At 42.9% G+C, this 22,104-nt stretch overlaps 1 protein-coding gene across 2 annotated transcripts in view; it reads left to right on the forward strand.

The window, feature by feature from the left end:
* The first annotated feature begins 1,121 nt into the window (after positions 1-1,121).
* rnf13 (ring finger protein 13) overlaps positions 1,122-22,104 on the forward strand; it is a 40,477-nt gene continuing 19,494 nt past the window's right edge. The window contains exons 1-4 of one of the 2 annotated variants that reach the window (XM_080011868.1): positions 1,122-1,285; positions 4,201-4,427; positions 5,067-5,147; positions 15,965-16,090. In XM_080011868.1, coding sequence (XP_079867994.1) covers positions 4,314-4,427; positions 5,067-5,147; positions 15,965-16,090 — 321 coding nt within the window. In that variant the 5' untranslated portion in view covers positions 1,122-1,285; positions 4,201-4,313. The remainder of the gene's footprint in view (positions 1,286-4,200; positions 4,428-5,066; positions 5,148-15,964; positions 16,091-22,104) is intronic. The other variant, XM_080011869.1, reaches the window with a different exon arrangement.

Raw genomic sequence — 22,104 nt, forward strand, 5'->3', positions numbered from 1 at the left:
GTGGACGTATGTGAGCAGGCAATCATTATATAATATAATTAAAGTGCATTTGTGTTCACACTCTGCGCCACTCTTTGCACTGACATAAGAACTAAAACCAATGAATCTGCGGTTGCAGTGCCAAAATAAAGTAATGCACTGCTATCTGTACATTGGAGTCGCCTCTCCTAACTTGGGATATTATGGGATATTGGTATACATGTCTGCACTCCCAATTATGAAGCCCATTAGATAAGATAGGAACAGACCAAACTATATTGCTAAAGAGGTTAAACTTCTGCGAAAAAAAAAAAGGTATACAACTGGGGGAATTACTGGCTAATATACAAATACAAACACAAAACGTGTCCCATTTGTTAAATTACATAAATCCGAAGAAAAAGACAATAGTCTGAAAGCATTCAAGAATAACATGCACTTTTAACCATGTAAGAATTAGGTCGAAGAGGAACTGGAACCCATCAGGGCAGTAATAGGATCCTTTGCTTCACATTATGTTGAATCAAAAACAAAACTAAACTAAACTTTTAAAAAAAGAAGAAAAAAAGAAAAGGACATTTGCATAATGACATTCTAATTTACATTGGACGCTTCAAGGCTTTAGAGCTCGTCGGTCGTTCTGTTTGTCCGTTCAGGGTTGAAGTATCTCTATCTCTTCTATATATCTTACAATATTATATATTAATATTATAAATACGTTATACAATGTATGTTCTATAATCCGGTACAAATGCTGTTTTAGAAAATCGTCTCTAGAGGGCACTAGAGACTAAATCTAATAATCTACTGTTTTAAGACAATTTTAGTACTGCTCGGAATGCCCCTCTTGTCGTTTCGATTTTTATAAAAGATACTTTCCGGTGTCCACTAATAAACCAAATAAGTAATAACGATACCCTCAACGCTTGTATGTGTCAATACTACTGCCTTTCCACGAGGACTTCGTGTGACCCCAAACGGCGACAGTTATCGTCACGTGGATATGTTTACGTCTGGAATCGCTTCCGGAAGGTCATGATTGACAGGCGCCCCGTCTAATGGGAAACGAGTCTCCTATGCGTGGGCGGGCCTTGGTGGCGGAAGCTTGCCGCCCGACTCGGAGAAGGGGGCCACAGCCAGGGATTAATGTTGACGTCCTGCCGCGCTGGCCCTCCGTGGGAGCGGGACGAATTGATCGCTCGTCAACGACATTGCACACCGTACCCCGCACACGTAGGCGAATGCCGCGATGCACACGACAGTAGCTTTCTCGTAGGCGAGACTCGATTTGTGTTCAGATTTCACGGTAAGGAGCCGCGGTGAGCCTGTTTAGCCTAGCCCCGTGCTATCGGCGGTCCGCGATGATGGCCTGCCTCTGTCAGACAGTTCAAATGGTAACGATAACGTTCCTGCGTCTGCCCCAGGCGTCACACGTCACTTAATGCCGGAGTTCATTTGTCCTTTTCAATGTTCCCCGAACAGAGAGTGTTTTTTTTTTTTTTGGAATTAGTAACCATTTTGTTTCCCGCCTGGTACACACAGCGCGTACGGATTATACATTATGTACTGTATATGTGTATGCAAACTTGCCACTAATTATATTCTTGTTATTATTCATCTATTCTCTCCTTGTGAATTGCTGTCACAGAGGTTAATTGGTTATTGTTCCATTTGACGTTTACATAACTTGTTTATTTTATTGTTATGACTATTATTGTTGTTGCCCATTGTTTTTATTTGAGCTGATCTTACAACAGAATTTTCCTCTTGGCTGAGGTGAATAACGTGTCTGTCTATCTATCTATCTATCTATCTATCTGTCTGTCTGTCTGTCTGTCTGTCTGTCTGTCTCTATTACACAACTCTGTTGAATACACTATATACACTAATGGTCAATAATGGGAATCAGTGGTCAGTTATCTCTGAATAATGACTGGTCTGTTAATAACCGCCGTTGCCACGAGCAACCACTTCTCCACCTGAATTTAAAAGAGGGTGGCCGTAGAGTTTGTAATTTGGGTCATTGACCTATTTTTATCCAACTGGTAGTTAACCTTTTTTTAGCTCGGTATGCAGTCAGGCCTAAATTTGCTAAATGTGGATGCGCTCTTTTTTTTTTGCAGAAGTCATAATTGTTATCTAATTGAGCTGCAAATCTTCTCTGAAAGGTGGTATACAAATAAAGTTTTCTATTATTATTATTATTATAATAATTATTATTATTATTACAGTTATTTACTCTTGCAGAGGATTGTTCTGTTTTGAATGTGCTATTTTCCTTTTCTGTCCACACCACTATCTTCCTGTAGCAGACGCAGTTTAATCAAAATCTGACTTTTTTGACCAAGTACGCTTCGGAAATAAAAAAGTAAAACCGAATTAGAGACATGATATACAGAGTATGTACAAACAGCATTTGCATGAATTCAAACACTGCGTTATTTAGAGGCTTGTCTGCCACGTCCCCTCAGGGAGCTGATAGACAGGCAAGAAAGAAGCCTGGACCTCCCATGAAAGTAGTTCATAGTACAGAGGAGTTATTTTTGGATCCAGCTCAGAAGTTATGCTGCACCCTTACCAACACTGTCTTAAAATGCTCAGTCTCTCAGCGTGCTGCAGGATATTGGCAATGTGCTTTTAGTGGGACAGTGACGCTGAAGAGCTGCTTGTCAAGACTGACTCTCCTTTTAGACAGATTCCAGATTTGGCTTCATGATAACTACCAAAGGCCTATGGACTCTACTGAGGCTATTTTCTATTTCTCAAACTTTTTTCGTAGTGTATCCCCTCTAAGATATTATTTCAGCTGAGTTCTCACTTAATTTGCATTAGCATAAAAAAAATAATTTAAAATCAATTATGTACTGTACTGTATGTGTTATTTTTTTTTTAACATTATATATAACCAACATTTTTTTTAACACACTTATTTTAATTTTTGGGGTACCCCCTGCAGTACCCCTGCAGTATCCCATTTGAGAAACACTGGTCTCTGTCAAATAACTCTGCAAGCCACTTTTAAGCTCCCCATTTCTCCACAAATCAGTATAGCTTGTAAAATCCTTGAAATGTTCTGTGTTAACTCGTAAATAGAACATGGAGTTAGTTAGTAAGTCGGCAGCGTGAGCTGGGCGAATCATGGTTGGAAATCACCAGTCAGTTGTAAACACACATACACAAACTCAAATTCAAAGCGGATGAGCATATCTGCAATGGAATTTGGTATATTTGTCTTCTTTCAAACAAGGGACCTGTTCCAACGGACGCATTAAATAGTTATCAGTATCTCATTATACTGTAACTCAAAGTGAAAAATGGCACAATCTGACTTATCCTGTGTTTATATCAGAATAAGGTTTTTTTTTTCCCAACAGAGTGAGGCTGTTGACTGTATCGCTGTATTCAATTGCAGAAATATCATCTTTATGATCGTTATGACATATATGATGTGGGCTTTTAGACCTTAAAACATATTCCACCATGTATATACACACACCCTGTGACCTGACAGCATTGCATGCTGGTCTAACAGCGGCTTTAGCCACAGCCTAGATTGGCTAAACTTCATCTTTTTTTCTTCTGACCCCATCACATGCGTCACTAACATGTCATGACTTTGAGGGTGCCTATCCAGTCGTCTCAACAAGACAATCATTTTTAAGTGTAAATAGAAACAACCCTATTGAAGAGGAAAACTTCTGGCCGTTTATTTTGTGTGTTTGAGTGGTAATGAAGAATCAACTTTGTATTGGCAGGAGAACGGTGATAAACAATGTTTTCACATCTTGTTTTCAGAAGTTATATACAGAAATACATATTAGAAGGGAATTACCGTCACCTCAGCTGAAACGTAACCACTGTGACCAGTATTTAAAAGTCATATTGAAAGCGACCCGAGGCCACCTGGACAACTCTCCTGTTGTTCAAGTGAGCTGGGCGACAAATCCAATACAGTCTCTTTGAAAATAAGGTATCATGACACACAAATTTGCAGTGTACATAATAATGACAAGAAGATAGGACCTACAACTGACATGTTTTATTTAGAAAAAACAAGCGTTTTAGGTTTATGTCTGATGTGGTATTGTGCTTAACATTATCATATAGTTGAATGTGACGAACATCAGTGTGATTCTGTGGTTGTCGTGATTGTAAAAAACTTTAATAAACGTGCATTGTGTACTTGTAAACCCTGTTCATGTCCTTATGTGTCCCGCTTAGGTGTGTCAGCAGACGGTGGGACGGGCGGCTCTCTGCGACTTGGCGTGCGTGCGTGTAGTTGTGATCGTGTGCGTGCAGAGTGTCGTGGTTGAGCGCCGTAACGTGATGCCAAGATGCTGCTGTCCCTGGGCATGCTGATGTTGTCTGCCACGCAGATATACACCATATTCACCGTACAGCTCTTCGCCTTCCTCAACCTGCTGCCTGTCGAGGCAGATATAGCTGCTGTGAGTTCAACACATGGGCCCACTGTGTATTTATATACTTTTCTATTTATGTATCTATCTATTATCTATTTATGTATCTATCTACTGTATGCACACTATATATTAATTTATTTCTACCTGTCTCTCCATTTATATATAAAAGTTACATACACAAACATCTACTAGGCCGTAACAATATTGAAGAGAATATATATATATATATATATATATATATATATATATATATATATATATATATATATATATATAAAACATCCTGAATAAATAATGTAAAGCGCCTCGAAATTGGAGCTACATCTCTCTAAATGTCATTCTACAATGCGCTCTTTTAATTTACCTTCTTGCACATATTGTAGATTTGAAAAAGCAGGGAAATTAATCTATTGTATATGTCATCATCCCGTCCGACACACACATAGAATACGAGATAGAACTCTTACAATGGGTCTCCAAATGTACGTAAAGCCCGTGTTTGGGGAAAGCGAGGGGCATACCTCCTGGCTCCTCCATGTCTAGTTATTGACTCATGTCTTATTAAATCTCTGTATCTTATCTGTTCGTCATTCTTTATGTCTGGAATCCAAGCAATTAAATAATGAGTTTAATGAATGAGAAATTTTTTCATTTCCTTTGTTACAGTATACTTTCGACAACAAAACAGGAAACTTTGACGACCTGCCTGCTCGGTTTGGTTATCGGCTGCCCAGTGATGGACTGAAGGTAAGTTTGTTGACTGGCCAGCTGGCAATTATGTAACGAGTTCAATAATGTTTTTATTTAACCTGGTTTTTAATATTAAAACTCACCAAATCACACAACACTTTTCCAAAGGTACTGTGAGTTACTTGGGCCAACTGTTGAAATTGGAGTACGTTAAAATTTCCTCCCATTTTAAAACACATTGATAGAAGCTGACCAGAGGTCAGCTCTTCCAAAGATCCTGGTCCTCCGTCCCTGTTGATCAGAGGTTATATACATTTTTTATATCTTTCTCCCTCGCATACCCAGGCTTTAATACCCACTCTGGAACAAAAACGCGACAACGAGGGAATTACTCTAGATTTGGCTTCACATTAGCACACAATAAGGGAGCGTGTGTGTAGTTTTCTCACCGGTGAGCTTCACAGTGAAGTGCCAGCATGGTCAGGTTTCTGATTCTGCCCACTGAGCCCCTGCTCGACCCTCACGGCCAACAGAGTGGATGATTCATGTCTGCTCCTCTAAGCTTCCTATTGTGGCGCTCTATCCAGTCAAGAGCCTGCTTGTTGTTTTTCCGAGGCTTTTGGCACATACAAACTAGCGTGTGTGCGTGTGTGTGCGTGCGTGTGTGTGCGTGTGCGCGCGCGTGTGTGTGTGTGTGCGTGTGCGTCAGGCATGTGTTGATGGATTAAGTTAACTCCAAATAACCAAGGCCTTGTGTGACCTTAATTATGCATTAGTGAACATGGTGCACATACTTTTAACCTCTGTTTTTTAAGATCCACAAATGAACGATTCACAAATATCTTTAAGGTTATCAGTCTGCTACTCCACAACAGCAGGTGTTGTATTGTTCAAGTGGGATGCATCACATTTTGGAATAAAAATTCAGCCAGCATTTAACCACCCACAATGCTCGTGGCTTTGCAATTGTTTCAGTCAGCGCCACCCGCCCTTTTAAAGAAAATGTAAACTCTTTCTGTGTAGTTTTTGTGAAAAGTAGGACGTTCGTTAAGGACAAAAGATAAGTTCATTGTCACTTCAAAGCCATGTCAAAGACAAAGGGGCGATAATGTCGCAGTGTGTATCACACGTAACATGGTTTATTAAAGCTAAGTGATTCCATTCCCTCTCACCGATGCAGCCCTTTCCCCTGTCGTTCCTTTTCTCTCATCTGTTTTGTCCATCTAATTCTCTGCTGTTCTCTCTTCTATCTCTCTGTTCTTAACCTTCCCTCGTTCTCCCTGGATCCCAGCCCAGAACTCTTGCCGGGCTGGGGAGGCCGTGTGCAGGGCAGACGTGCTGCTCTAGACCCTTAAAGCCTCTGTGCTATTTGCCATCTTGCATTTTTTTTCCCCTATAGCGCCCCAGTCATCACTCCTGAAGAGGTTGGGGGGGGGGGAAGCTATGAAATGCAGAAGCTGTTGTTTAAAGCTAGATGTTGATTGTTGGTTGATGCTAAATTTCTAACAATTAAATTAATTTAGTCCATGGAACCTGGTTATCCGAACTGCATCGGTTATTATTAGTGAATAAAGGTCCGATCCCTTGCACTGATCCATGTCGGTAAATGTCTCAAAAAAGATGTGTGTTTGTTAGTGTCTCACTAGTGCAGCGCAATGGCTGCACATTTTGTCCATTACGATTGTGTATTTACCTCTACATGTTTTTGTTGTGTATTCATCTGAGGGGATATTTGAGTGTGGGACACAAACCTTTTGAAGTGACAACCAAGCTGCCAAAGCGGACTAAAAGGTTGCCAAGTTTTAATCATTTTATAATTTGGTGAGATCAATAGATGAAATAATAGATTGACAGCTAGATTTCTAAACAGGAGGCATGGTACACCCTTCTGGTTGACAACAAGGCAACCGCACAAGATGGCCCAAATCTGGTTGCCAGGGGCAACCGGGACACAGTTTATTGTTGAGCCCTGGGAGTATCTGTTTGTTTTGCTCCACAGCAGCCCCGCTTTTCCAACCAATCCCCCCCACCAGTGGATTTGATGATGCAATCCCTTGTTGATGTGTACTGTTCAGCTGGTGAAGTGATGGTGGAAACACCTGAGAAAATCCTGTAAAAGCTCTGGCGTTTATGCCACACGCCGGCAAATCTCTGCACTACAACGGTACCATGTTGTGACATAACACGTGCAATACTGGGAAAACAATTCCGGATACAGAGAGAGAAAAATAATTAAGACGGACCCATATTAGTGGGGGGGGGGGCACAGAGATCGATCAAAACACTTGCTGCACATTTATTTTTGTTCAATAACAATTGTAAGTTAAAATCTTTATTCATTTTCCACCAACTTGAAACAATGATGGACATAATCAAATATTATTAAAAGTATATTTGCATGGTAGAAAGTGAGTTGAGAAAGAAAATGTCATTCATCTCAGATTAACTACTGTAGCCGTGAATATGTTTTCATACTTTATCTGTCGTCTTGATCTTTGGTCGCCTGAAGCTGGATGCCTGGAGGAGGGAAAACATATTCCACTGTCCAGAAGGATAAGCTGGGCTTCACGCAGGACTTGCCTATGAAACACCATAAGAACAAGTCTGCCAGTTACTTTACGCCACCAAGTCTACAGCTAAAACCTGCCCTGTCTGACGTCTCGAAATAAGAAAGATCAATTGTGCAGATTCACTCAGTTATTTATAGAGCACCGCCACCAGGTTCTTTGCAACATTAAAAGATCCGAGCTTCCTTAAAAAGTGCAGCAGTTGTTGGACCGAGCCTTCCCACAGACACTTCCCAGGTCCTCAAACACGGTTGGAAGCGTGGAATGGGATTTGTTTCTAGTATCAAGGGTCATTCCCTCCGATCTCTGGGCTTTAGTATGAAAAAAAACCACATAACCACATAATCATCTTATTTAACAAATTTGGCTGTAACACATGTTACAACATGTTACAACAATTATAATCAGCAATGATCCAGGGACTTCAGTAAAACACATTTTGCTTTGGCAAAACAATGAAGCCGTAAAGGGTGTTGAATTGTTTCCCAGAGCAGCAAATGGTATTTCAGCAAAGTATTATTTCAGCTGTAACCCCAAAGTTCCTGTTTTAAGAGTTATGTGTCATTTTAGTTCTGCATGTTTCTACACAGAAGTTGCCGTTAAGCAATCGGGGAAAGGAAATGAATGAATTGGTGAATGGATATTCATATATTGACTTTTATTGTCCTCTTTCTTAAGTAGGCTATTGGGTTTGCTATTATCATCCCCCCTGAAGATCTCCTGATATTGTGTGTTGCAACAAATAGAAGAAGCATCAGAAAGGATTGAGTAATCCGAGGAACAAAAACTGTGCACAAGGACCCTTACGAAGCTGAAGCCTGGTTAGTGATCCTCCCACTAATATTTCATGTAGAAAATGGGACATATTTGAGACACAGGCATCGACCCCCTGGAGTAAACTCTGGCATCACAAAACACTGGGGTCTCTGGGGCTGGATCCCCACCTCCCAACTCCACCCCACCATCACAGAAGAAAGCCAAATTGAATAAAATAAAATAATTTGGCATACATTTTATTCATACCTCTTACCCTGTGATCAAGATGGATCTGCATTGATTTTTTTCTAAGGCTTTATTTTGCTTTTTAAGTTCGGTAAACACAGAATGGAGTCAAGAGTGAATTGGCCCCAGAGATGTATTGACAGTTTATATGGCTTAATAGTGGAGCGCTGGATGTAATGAAAGACACACACACACACACACACACAAAGGGAACATTGCTGGGCATTGTGGGGTTAGACATTTATTACTCAAGCAAATAAAATGCACAATGCATTGTTTGGCACTGGTATGGCGTCATAAAAACCTGGCAAGAAGCGATACCCAATCTACAATGAGTTGGTTCCCATTTCTTGTCACCCAAATCAAGGTTTTTAGGTTTGCCTAAAGGCTTTAGCTTCCTTTTTTAAATTTCATTTCCATGCTGACTTTCACTTCCAGTCCTATTTATGGCGATCCTGCAACCTCAGTCTCGGTAGGCAGACTTTTCGAATTTTTTTTTTTTTTTTTTCAAAGGTTTTGTGGTGAGACTGCAGAAAGTTTGAGATGGTGGGTTGGTTTTGAACTAGAGCAAATGGCACTGCAGTGAATTCTCAGATTTTTCTACAAGTCAAACTAATTACAATTACTCCAAAAGATTTCAAACCAATTTTCCTGAATCTTCAAGTTCAAGTTCAAGAGATTATTTGTCACATACATACACATACGGTCGTACATATATGCAGTGAAATGTCATGACACCCGGTGATTACGCACAATAAGCTCTATAAGCTCGAAAAATACTCCAATGTGCGTAATCGACACGCGGTGCTTGCGCAGGCGGCCGCAAGGGGCGGCGCCACAAACGCGATTCTGGGTTCTATAATTTTATAATAGGATAAATTGTCTGTGTTGTATTAAATATACATCTAAATCCTCCTAAATGTGTTTACATTCATAACAGAATATGGAGGCCATTCATCATCTTGAATTATAGGAAAGTTTCCTTCAAAGATTCTGTTGTTTCCCCTTTACTAGAGTACAAACTAAACATGACTTCATGGTATTCAATAAAGACCATTTGAGTCTTGTATGCTTTATTCCTACAAAATAGCGTCGCAACTTGCAGCTAGATACAAAACTACTTCTGTTATTCTCATTGCTGATACTACAACCACCGCTTTTCTCCTGCTTATAATATTAACTATGGAAATGTGAGGCACCAATAAAAAATTGGGATTATATTTTCTTCAATCAAGAGGTCATGATGGTCGTGTATGGCTAGGTCTACTTTATCTAGAAGAAACTTGCTAGAATCACTGTTATTTTCCTTTTTTAAGATATGTTCATTCGGATTTTCTAGTAATCTATCATTAATTTCAAAGGTCAATAATATGTGTCAAGGTAAGAGATGTGTTGTAAAAAATACCTTCATGTGTGCATGTCTGAGGAATAGGGGATCACAGCGGTGACAGGAAAAGCTTTTCCTGAGTCCCATCCTGTCACATGGAGATGACATTTAACATTTCTGGTGGGTTTTTTTTCAAAGCCCAAATAATTTCCATTGTTTTTCCTCCGGTGAAAGATTTAAAGCCAAGTGAAAAAGGGGAACTTTTTGCAAAAATAAATCTGCCTTTGGATTCATACAGTATAGACCATAATCTGCTTATGAGAAAGTTCATAATTCCTCTGTTTCTCCCCTTCTAAACCCAGGTCAAAGCTATACACAAGCTCCGCAGTGAGCGTTTTTAATGACAGGATTAAGCCCGATCACTGTACCATTGAATAGTCTAGCATAGACAGCCAAGCCTTTCAATTCATTTTGCAACAATAGAAATTGCCATTACACGCTGTACCCTGACTGGGGAAGCTTAGCTCTGTAACTCAGGAAGCCAGGCATTCCCTGCGTCGCTCAGTAGAGCACAAAGCACTAAGAATGGTGAGAGTGAGCCTGGCCTGTTTGGAATGTATGGACTAGTGCAGTGATTCACTGCCTCTTTCATATCAAGGACTCAAAATGTGATGCGTGTTAGGCAACAGACAAGATTTTGTTTTCTGGGTCTCCAATTGGAGAAGATTTTTATTACAAGATAGGATTTAGTTCACACATGTGTACTACAGTGAGGGAGATACCGATGGAACTATGACCAAAACAGTCATTGTTGTACATCATTGTAATCGTGCTGACATCTTTGTAAATTAAATAATGGAGAAGTTTAACTATTAATCATTTTTCCTGGGACCCCCTGGTACCTCTCCAATGGCCCCTGCGGGTCCCTGGACCTTATGTTGAGGACCACTGGACTAGTGGGTAGAGTAGCGACAAACATTGCTTGGGTTTAAGGTTTAAATCCCACAAGGTAATGCTCAAATGCCTTAAATTACATAATTTTGATTCATTCAGTTTCATGTTGTAGTTTCTCATTTTTCCATCCTGATATTATGATATGTATCTGCAATTTTTCTTAAATCGTTCTTTTGTTTCTTAAAAGATAGAATTTTACTGTCAGATGCTGTTCCCCAAATTCTACATGGCCAAGTGTGTATGATTACTCAGTTGGACGGGATAATATCTTTGTTTTTGTCCCTTCCGTGTCTTTTTTTTTTTCCGAAATGTGGAAATTTCCTTTGTCCTTCCATTCCCCCCTCCTTTTTTTTTTTTTTTTTCCGAAATGTGTTTTGCTTCATCATGACGGTAGCAGTTTCCCTGTGGTGGGATTTGGCCAACAGAGGGAGTGCTTGCTTGGCTTTTGGAGGCAGGTGGAATGTGAGTCAGTGGCACGCTGATGTCATTGGCCAGCCAGGCAGGGCAGATCTTAAAAAAAAAAAAAAAAAGCAAAGAAAGGAAAGAGAAGCCTTCCCCTGGGGGGTGGGGGGATTCCACACATCCTCTCCTCCCCAACGCAAGTATTCTCGGGAGACCTCCCTTATCCGTCAATTTGGCGTTACGAATGTCAGCCATCTTTTAATGCTAATATATGAGCAAGGAAGGCGCGCTGTCACGGGCGTTGGAAAAGCCCAACGCTGAGCTCCCGCTCGCCTGCCCCCCCAGTGCTATCTGCGGCTTTCAAAAGCTTTTTGTGATGTGTCACAGTGGCCCCGGTTCAGCCTTCGATGTGTGTGTGTGTGTGTGTGTGTGTGTGTGTGTGTGTGTGTGTGTGTGTGTGTGTGTGTGTGTGTGTGTGTGTGTGTGTGTGTGTGTGTGTGTGTGTGTGTGTGTGTGTGTGTGTGTGTGTGTGTGTGAGACAAAAAGAGCTGACTCTTCATGTAGTGTGTGCTGGGTCTCTCAAGGCTGACAGACAGACAAACAGGGGGAGGGGATGAGAGGCAGAAGGGGTCTATGGATAGGGAGAGAAAGCGAGAGAGTGAATTGAATAAGATGGCGATATGAGAGTAAGAAGAAGGAGAGGGCGGCAGTGAGAGAATGAGGGAGAAGAGCAATGGATTGTGGTAGATGGATAGAAAGGCAGAGCGCAGGGGAGGAGTGAGAAGGGGGGAGAAAGATGGGACGATGAGAACGAGGGGAGGGAAAAGCAAAGGGTGAGCTTATCGCACAGAGAGCAGGATGAAGAGATGGGGACATACGTATTAAATCTGTTTCTTTTTTCTACATTCCCTCTTCATCTTTCTGCTTTCTTTCCACCTTCTGCAGCTTCAGTGGTTCTGTCCGTCGCCTTCTCACTCTGCGTTTGTCTTTTTTTTTTTTTACCTATCCTCAGTCCCGATGTCTCTGCTTGTTCTTTCGGCATCATGCTTCGCTGAGGTCTATGGTTGTACCCAACTCGGGTTTGGCTGTTCAATGGGAATACTCAAATACAGGTACTCCTCACTTAATGACCGAGTTCCGTTCCTAGCACCAGGTTGTTAAGTGAATTGGTCGATAAGCGAGGAACCGTGTTATTTCACGGTAAGGGGGCGTGGCCATTGTGAACGCTAGTGTAGTGAATACTGACAGACTGCGGGAACGAGACTGACAATGGTGATGAGATGAGATGTATACAGTGTATATAGTGTATATTGTATATAGTATATAGAGTACAGTATATATAGTGTATATAATATATAGTGTATATAGTGTAAATATATAGTGTGTATATTATATTCAGTGTATATAGTATATATAGTTTATATAGTATATACAGTATATATAGTGTATATAGTATATATAGTGTATACAGTATATAAGAGTGATGCGTACACGCAGCACGCGCACCGCGGTATTGTATGCAGTGTAGAATACAGACCGGTAAGGGAGCTGGTCGAAGTCCAAGCAGTCGTTGAACAGGTATATGTTAAGTGAGGAGTACCTGTATTTGGTTTGGGGGGGGATTACCAAGACCCGGTATTAAATGGGCCCCGGGGCTCTCACCCGCTCCATCACCGGGGATATGGAGATATGCGCGAGGAGGGCGGGGCCAGACCCTTCTGCTGCCAGGGTCACAACGCAGGTGACGGGGCTGCAGCGTGAAGCCAAGCAGCTCTCTTCTCGCCGGCGTACGGCCACACCGCCGGCGACAGGTCTGCTGTGCCCCTGGCATTTGTGGCCGTGTCGACTCAAAATCACCTGCCAACTGACTATACTGAGCAAATTCAATTATCTCACGAAAGAATAGCCTAAATAACCTTGTAGTCCTCATTGGAGAAACATAAAATGAGGTATTCCTTATTTTATCGATAGTTGAAGGAAAGTTTATCCTAATCATGAACAACCCCCAGTGGTCGGGTGTCCATTTTCCAAGTACCAGCGCCATTGAGAGCGTATCTCCCCATATTCTAATTTGCATTAAGTGGAAATCTGCTCAACCTTCCTTGTCGCCTCGAAGCTGTGAGGTCTTCGCCGGTCGACGCTCCGTCCCTTGCAGCCGGATGAAGCCGAGCTTCGTTTGAAATGCATTGCAGTCGTGTCGGGATGGAGTCAGGAGTGAAGCAACGAGTTACACCAATGAGAGCAGACACACAGTGAGGGGGAGGGGAGGAGTTGAGCTCGCCGGGGACGCACTAAGATTGACCCCAATCGCCACCTTTCCATTTTTGTAATGCGCAGAAAATTAAGCAGTATTAATTCTGCTCTTCATTTGTTTGAATTTTTCTCTTAAAATTATAAAAGAAGCGATAAGGGTACCATTAAAGTACTGGATCGATAAGCAGGAAGAGTAAGAGTACAGCTAAAATCGTAATGATATACAACCCTACTCGTGCCCTGTTCCTTCATTCCTTCAAACAAATCAACTGAAAACACACTGATTTTAGTTGTTTTATTTGGAGGAACGTGGTACAGCTATCCACGATTGGGATGCCTGGAGAGCTGTGTTTGCGTCGGTGTCCTGACGCGGACGATTCACACATATAAACATATATTTGATTCCCCTTATTTATAATTCCTCATTGAAATCTTATCCCTGTGCGTTGTGTAAGTTTATATTTGTTTTTATCTTGTTATTGTAATGCACACTGACTGACAAAATAAACAAAACAAAAAATAAAAAAACGACTGCTCGACTTGAAGAATCTCAGTCGACTGGGAGGTCTCCGACTGATAATTCAACTCGTCGACTTTCAGGGGGCTGCCCTCCTATGTCCCTCTCTTCTTTTCTCTGTTCTTGCCTTTTTGGTCTTAGTCTCTCTCTCTCTCTCTCTCTCTCTCTCTTTAGCCCCTTTCCCACATGGAATCCTTAACTAGCTGGATAAAAAATATTAGGTAAAGGCAGTAAGTAGTCATTCCCATATAGACTCTGTGGTGTGGGGATGGTGTGGTTTGAGCAGCCACACCTGACCCAGGTCTAGGTAATTGGGGACCCAGGATCAGAGTGTCAGCTACCTGTTGCTTGTTGGTTGGTCTGACGAGCAACAGGTAAAACCCCCATCCCCACACTCAGGAGAGGAGAGGAGCCTTTGTCATGACACGTGTCCGTCTGCTCCTGGGCTTATTCCAACTCCTCCACTCTTAATAAACTGGTGTCTACAAAAACAACATTTGAAAAATGGCGAGGCCGATCCACACCATGGAGCTCGGCTGCAAAGACGAAAAAACTGAAACACATCCAGTCTCTACGGAAACAGGTCTTTATACTCTAAAATTGTATTATTCTTCTTCTTAAAAATGCTACTCAGACCCTAGACGTGTCTTTTACAGTTAGGGGTGCAGTGCGGGAACATCAGGCACTAGCCATTTGCTATCCAGCCGGCTTCCCCCCAGTGCGGAGCCAGAGGGAGCGAGCGGACAGGAAGAGGGAGAAAAGGTGGAGAACGTTCCTACCACAGAGTGTAGGACAGGTTGAAAATGATCACACTGGTTTAATCACTTTGGGTTAGGGTTATTGCGTCCGGGGACGAGGGCTTTGTCCCCTCTCAGTCAGCCGAGGGAAAAGTCTGCGGAGCAGGAAGACGGGGAGCGAAATGCTGGTCTAAAAACCGATTCTGTCGCCTAGTCTCACACGATATTAGAAACCTCCCACGCGAGCATTATGGAATGTGTCCATAATAGTCATCTATGTGGGAACAGACTCCATACAGAACTTTTCTGTGAAGAAGGCCGTGGCAGTTTTGCCTCCCTCCGGCCATCCAAGTGACGTTTTCAGTGACCTCCGGCACAGAGATACAGACGACAGGCTTGTACGGAATAAATATTCATAAAAACCCACTATTTGTGCTTTATTTGGATTTGGCTCCACCCCTACTTTAATGTTACTGCTTCCATTCCCACATATGATGATATGTATGATGATATGTATTCTCACAATTTCTCATCAATCATCAACAAGAGCGAGAGTGTGATGAAGGAATGATGATAAACTCACACTTTGAAACTTAAGACATGTTTTCATTTCCACTGGGACGTTCCTTATTGATTCTGGATTTATCGCCCCAATATCTTAGAAGAGCTGCAGTTCAACATCTGTCAGTGTTTATTTTATTAGGCAGATAACATGTTAACATAATATGTATTTGTATTAAGGTCATCAGTGATGTTCTGGACAATAATCATGAGGCGTAGACCTACCCACACCTAGTGTGGACTATGTAGTTCTGCAAAATGGAGGGAAATCACTATTATAGTTAATACAGTTGATACCCTCATCAGAGATCATCTTCTGGGTTTGATTTGGAATATGCTAATAGCAAATTAACCACAGTAACTGAAATTGTGAAAATCATTTATACACAGTTATTTGTACCAACATAAATTATATAACCCCATAATTAGAGTTAATTGGGAATGGCTTTCACTACAATCCTTTACTTTCTGATCCAATCCATAAAGGCATAAATGCTGAGAACATAACGTACGCGTTTAAAGTATTTTTTTGCTGTGACTGTCATTCCTTCCAGGGCTTCCTGATCGGTGCGAGGCCAGAAAACGCCTGCCAGCCCATTGAGCCGCCCCCTCTGAGGGACAACCTGACGGGCGCCTTCATCGTCCTCATCAAGCGCTTCGACTGCAACTTCGACATCAAGGTGGGTTGATGACTGTGTCTGCGGGAGTAGACAGCGGTCCCGACATGTGGTGCACCCTATCTCTCAAACAGCTGGCGAAAAAAAGGGAGTATCCAGTTCCAGAAAGAAAATGCCTCTCCTCTCCGCTCTCTTTGTCAGGGCTGTCCAAGACGTTCTGTTTGCCCTAATGAGAACCCAGAGAGGGAGGAATGACGGAGAGACGGATGGGCAGAAGAGTGTGTGAACTATGTTAAACCCTATTGAACAGATCTCACAAGATGGTGGACGATGGCACAAATGTGCCCTCTCCATTAATGTCCACCATCATCTTCTTTCTCTACCTCAATCACACGGGCCACATTCACCACACCGAGCTTAGCAACCAGCAGATGAGTCATGTTTCCAGGCTGGTGCAGGATTGTGTCGCTGTTTGTCCACCTGGAGGCCTCTCACTGCTCCTGCACTTCCACAGAATCACCAGCAAGCACGAGGACTGCAGCCATTCAGGGAGGGAGAGGGAGAGGGAGAGAGGGAGAGAGGGAGAGAGAGAGAGAGAGGGAGAGGGAGAGTTGAGTAATGGGGTGAAAGAAAGGGAAAGCAGACAGGTTTTTGGAATGCAATTCTCTCTCCGCCTATTTAAGGTGTTTCTCAGCTGTTTTCTCTTTCACTTCAGAACCGCTATTTTACTATTTTCTCCTCCTCTCTCTCCCTCTGTTTCCTTCCCTCTCTTGTAGTCTGCCCCAGTCTTGTCTGCGTTTAGCATTTATTTCATCTTGATCTTTGTTCTCTTTCTGTCTCCTCGTTCGTCCGTCTCACTCTCTCCGTCGGTTTAGCCTCCTCGTGTCTCTTCTCAGATGTCCGATTGTTTGAATTTTTCCGTTAAATTGGATCCTTTCTTTTGGTGCTTTCCCTCTCTGCTGCTTTTCCTCCCTCTCTCCTCCGCTTTGGATTTCTGACTCATCCAGCCATAGAGCCTTATAAGGTGTCAGTGCATCACACTTTGAGGCCCTCGTATGTACCGTATATGCGCACGCACGCACGCACACACACACACACACACACACACACACTTGCACACACACACATCGAGCACACATTAGTACTGGAGTGTAACCAGACTCCCCTCTCCATTTAACTCTCAGTTTAAGACTCGCACATACACACCGATCCGGGACGAGGAGGGCTGGGGTATACAGCATAATGTGATGTTACCATAACCAAATCCCTGGACACCTTTTAATCTCATATCACGATATCGATGATATAACATCATATCGCTCATCCCTGGCAGGGAGACGGGGATGGAACGGTATCCTGCAGCCACCTGAAACAAAACAGCCCTTAACCAGTTTCTGCTCCTGCGTGTTCGTGCATCACCCAAAAAATGTGTGTCTCCGGATGCCCCCCCCCCTCCTCATAACCTTGAGGATTAATAATCAGCTCTTGTTTTTGGGGGATGTATGGGGTGCTGGAATTAGTTGTCTGGCACTGAATGGGGAGCATGAGCTGATGGTCCAGAGCCCTGGTGCTGCTGGTTCCAGAGCAGCCAGTAGAGGAGTCAGTGGTATGTAATGACAGGGGAGGTGGGGCTGGAAAGTGTGTTTGTTTTACTATACTTGTGAGGCCCGGTCTCTGGTGTATTGACTCTGACCTCACTTTGATACCAGTACAAAATGTGTGTGTGTTGTGAGTTTCATTTCAAGAGGGTTTGAACTTTGATTCTACTTTATTTCCTGTCTCTCTCCATCTCTCAAAATACCCGCAAACACTTATCTCGCTATCTCTCCCTCTTTCAATCTCTTTCTCTTCGTCTTGTCTCTTTTTACCCATGCACTCATTTTCTCTCCTCATTCTCTGTCTCTTCTCACTCCTATTCCCCCCAGAAGCTGCAGGGGAACAAGGGAATAATAGATTCCATCTTGATGGGGGGTTAGTGGTGTTAGTGGGGGTGGTCGGTGTCGACCCAAAAAACGGGGTTTAAAAAAAAAAAAAAGGAAGAACAACCCTAATCCCATAAACAACCCCAAACATGGCGGCAGTCCTGTAGCAGCCGTGTTGCTGAGTGGGTGAGATAGGGTTGTATCAACGGATCCAACACTGCTACTTAACCCTCTGTCAAGAGAGAAAGTGTGTGTGTGTGTGTGTGTGTGTGTGTGTGTGTGTGTGTGTGTGTGTGTGTGTGTGTGTGTGTGTGTGTGTGTGTGTGTGTGTGTGTGTGTGTGTGTGTGTGTGTGTGCGTGCACGATGGCAATGTACAATAAACCCGACGATAAACATTAAATATATGACAAAAAAAGAGCTAAAGAAAAATAAACAGAAAAATGTAATTCATTCAATGGTGTCCCTTTTGTTTTAGGTTGTATACCTATAGCGATATCTATAAAGAGCTACATTTCACCGGTTCTTGCTAGTTGTACTTGGTGCTATTGAGCATGTCAGGCTTGTTGATGGTTTCAAAATGCAGCTAACATCATTACAGTCATGGCTCCTTTTAGAACAGCAGGAAGGGTGGGGGTGAGAGAGAGGGATAACGCTTCCTGCACGCTGGGGTATCTTGAGTGTGTGTGTGTGTGTGTGTGTGTGTGTGTGTGTGTGTGTGTGTGTGTGTGTGTGTGTGTGTGTGTGTGTGTGTGTGTGTGTGTGTGTGTGTGTGTGTGTGTGTGTGTGTGTGTGCACGCGTGTGCGGGGAGTGACCTCTTGGGAAATCCCCCCCTTATTCCTTCAATCTGGCCATGGTGGTAACCCCTTGCCCTTTTTTAGAGGGAGGGAGAGTGGGAGAAGATGAGCTCAGCCATTTAGGTTTTCATGAAAGAAGAAAAAATATCATTATGACAATGTGATTTGTAGGCTACTTCCTGCCATTGTGGTTTTATGATGGATGTGCTCCAACAGATCAGTCCTCTACCAACAAATCACTGTGGACATAGTAAGGAAGCGTGGTCATGAAACCTGACGTTCTCCATAGCAATGAGGTGAACCTCACTTCCTGTACTAAAGCATATTTCAATGCTACAAGACCATCATCGCATATTATTGCTGCGCATTGTCACTGCATGAGATAAGAAAGTCAATACTTATACTATACAGTATACTTGTGTAACATACTTGTACTTTGGTTTAGTGAATCCCCCACCTGCCCATATTGGGCTCTCCAATGAATTAGTCAGCAGTATAACGCATGGACTCAGGGATCAATAAAGTGTTATCTTTCTCTTGGCATAAGTTCTTGGCAGCTTCGTGAATAGGTTGTAAGAGGAAAGGCCGGCCTTATGAAGTGTTAACGCCATTTAAGGAACTCTTAGCGGTACGGTAATAACAAATGCTTTGTGGCCTGCACATGAGGTTAAGGCTGTCTCACATATTCACGGGAAAACAGGGTAGTAAGAGCCGCTCTTTGTAACCGCTCACTGCCCGGGCTCAACTTGTGGCGCTGTTACGGGCGGGCGCTGCCGCGATGTTCACAGTGACATGCTGCACCTCATCGATCGACTCACCTGCCCTGCCGAGGCCAAGTCTCCGGTTTTGCTCCACCAACCTCAATATTAATTTATTTATTGGTTTATATTTTATTTCTTTATTTCATTATCATTTTCCATTTTTTGTTTATTTCATTATTATGGTATTATTGTTCATTATTATTTATTTTTGTTTATTTTTCCATTTTTGTTCCTTGTTTTTTTTTCCAAGTACAGGTTTTCTTTTATTTTTTCCTACGCAGAAAGCTTTAAGCAAATGGAGAAAAAAAAAAAAAAAAGATTGGCTCTGCTTTGTCCAGATGAACAGGAAAAGTTTGTTAAACACTGACGCCTCGTACGCAGTTGACATGCGCTGGGGCGGTTGTTCGCCGTCTTTAGATTTTTGAGCACATAGCGCTGATGGAAAAATTGTGTATGAGGCACGAGATCGACCTGGTTTTCTGACATGTTTCTGTCTCATGACTGTGTTATTCTGACTGCCTGCAGCTCCGTGTGTGTGTGTGTTTCTTTGTATTTGCACCCATGGGTGTCTGCCCCTGTGATGTCAGATCTGTTGTTTTCTGTTGTGGCAACGATCTGCTCCGACTCCCTTTTACGTGAAGGACACACACTCACACACATACACTTATCAATGCTCTAATTGATCTGTTAACTACTCATAGTAATCTCAACCCTTATTCAACACCACTCCATCACATGTGAGGGCAACGTCATTTTTAGAGTCCAATGACACAATACACAGACACACACACACGAGCCATTGAGGCAGCCATGTGCCTGCCGTTGTCTCTGTCTCTCTCAACACTTTCACAGTTGTCTCTTAAATCTTAAACACCTTTGCCCCAAGTATAGAGTCTCTCTCTCTCTCTCTCTCTCTCTCTCTCTCTCTCTCTCTCTCTCTCTCTCTCTCTCTCTCTCTCTCTCTCTCTCTCTCTCTCTCTCTCTCTCTCTCTCTCTCTCTCTCTCTCTCTCTCTCTCTCTCTCTCTCTCTCTCTCTCTCTCTCTCTCTCTCATAGGGTTGCACAGAGTGGTGCAGTGCAGCTGTGCAGAGTTATCAGTGGGCTGAGCCCCTCCCCGGTGGTTCAATAATATCTTATCTAATCAGCCGTCTGGACCTTGAAACCCAACGCTCGGGCTGCTCTGAATCACATTCCTCGCTAACCTCAAGGAGCCGCGAGGTTGAATGAAGGGGGGAGAGAGAGAGAGAGAGAGAAAGAGAGGGAAGGAAGGGAGATGACAAGAGCAAACAGAGACGAGGAGGAGAATGAAGGAGGGAGAGAGAGGGGATAGCTGTAATGAAGAGTGGATTGGCGTTGATGATGGATAGAATGTAGGGGGAGGAGAGGGAAATGGGGAGTGCAAAGGAGAGAAAGAGAAAGATAGAGATGGGGAAAGGGGGGGGGGCTGGCAGTCAGAAGCAGAGGGTAAGGTTGGAGGAAAGAAAAGGAGAGGGAGTTGGAGTTCAAGGGTCAGAAGAAGAGAGATTGGAAAGGACGGGGAGGGGGAGGAGAGAGATGCAGAAGTGTTTTCAACCTCTGGTGGAGAGGGGGGGGGGAGATGAGAATGATTCTCCTGTTGAGAATGAACTGCTGTTAAGATGTTTTTCTTAAAGCTGCTCCTGGCAGTAAAGTTCCTATTTTAAAATACGAGCCATCATTGAACACATCTACCGTGATTGGGAAAAAAAACCTTTCTTAAGGAGAAAAATCATTTGATGTTAAAATGATATTGAAATAACCAACTACCTCAGGGCCAGTGAATCCAGAACGTTACCGGCCCGGAGAACCAGTGGAAAGTTTTGCTCATTGTCAAACCCCGGGTGTGTTTGTGCCAGCCTATATTGGCCAACTTTTTATGTGCATTCAGCGGGAATCTCAAGGATTACATAGAGTTTTAGTCAGTCGGGTTTCTGCTTGTGGCTCTGTTCACACACCTTCGGTCACCCGTGACCAATGAGGAGTCAGGTCTGAGACACACACACACACACACACACACAGGCGTTTCCCCGGTGCAAAATGAAACTACCAGTTCTCGTGTCTTTTCAAAGGGAATATTGATGAGAGAGAGAGAGGGAGAGAGAGAGAGAGAGAGAGAGAGAGAGAGATCCCCGTGATGAACCGTGACAATTCCATAACAGGGTTGGCAGATCACCAACATCTCCCATAATGGCGCTGTGGTCAGTCCACTTCCTGCGCAACTCTCTTAACTCCTCCTCCTCCTTTGGCCATTGCAAACATACACGGAAAGCCAGTTTCCTGTTTAAGCATTTTCATTTTCCTAATTTCCTCTGCCGCAGAGATGGTGATTTGTATCTTGAAATAAACTGAAGTAACGGTGATTTATTTGGAGAGAGCTCGATTACCTCCAGTCTCCAATTTGCAGGGATAGAACGGGGTCGTTCTCAGACATCTGGGTTCCTTCAAAGTGTGGTCAGCAAACAGGCGGCAGCCGAGTGCTCATCATTCATGGATTAGTTCTGGCTACAGAGTCCTACCTTAAGGTTACTTCAGCGGGGATCAGCACGTGTTTGTCGGAAATGTTGGAATTCAACCAGTGACC

The sequence above is a fragment of the Zeus faber genome (genome assembly GCF_960531495.2).
Source record: "Zeus faber genome assembly, chromosome: 1".
Lineage (NCBI taxonomy): Eukaryota > Metazoa > Chordata > Actinopteri > Zeiformes > Zeidae > Zeus > Zeus faber.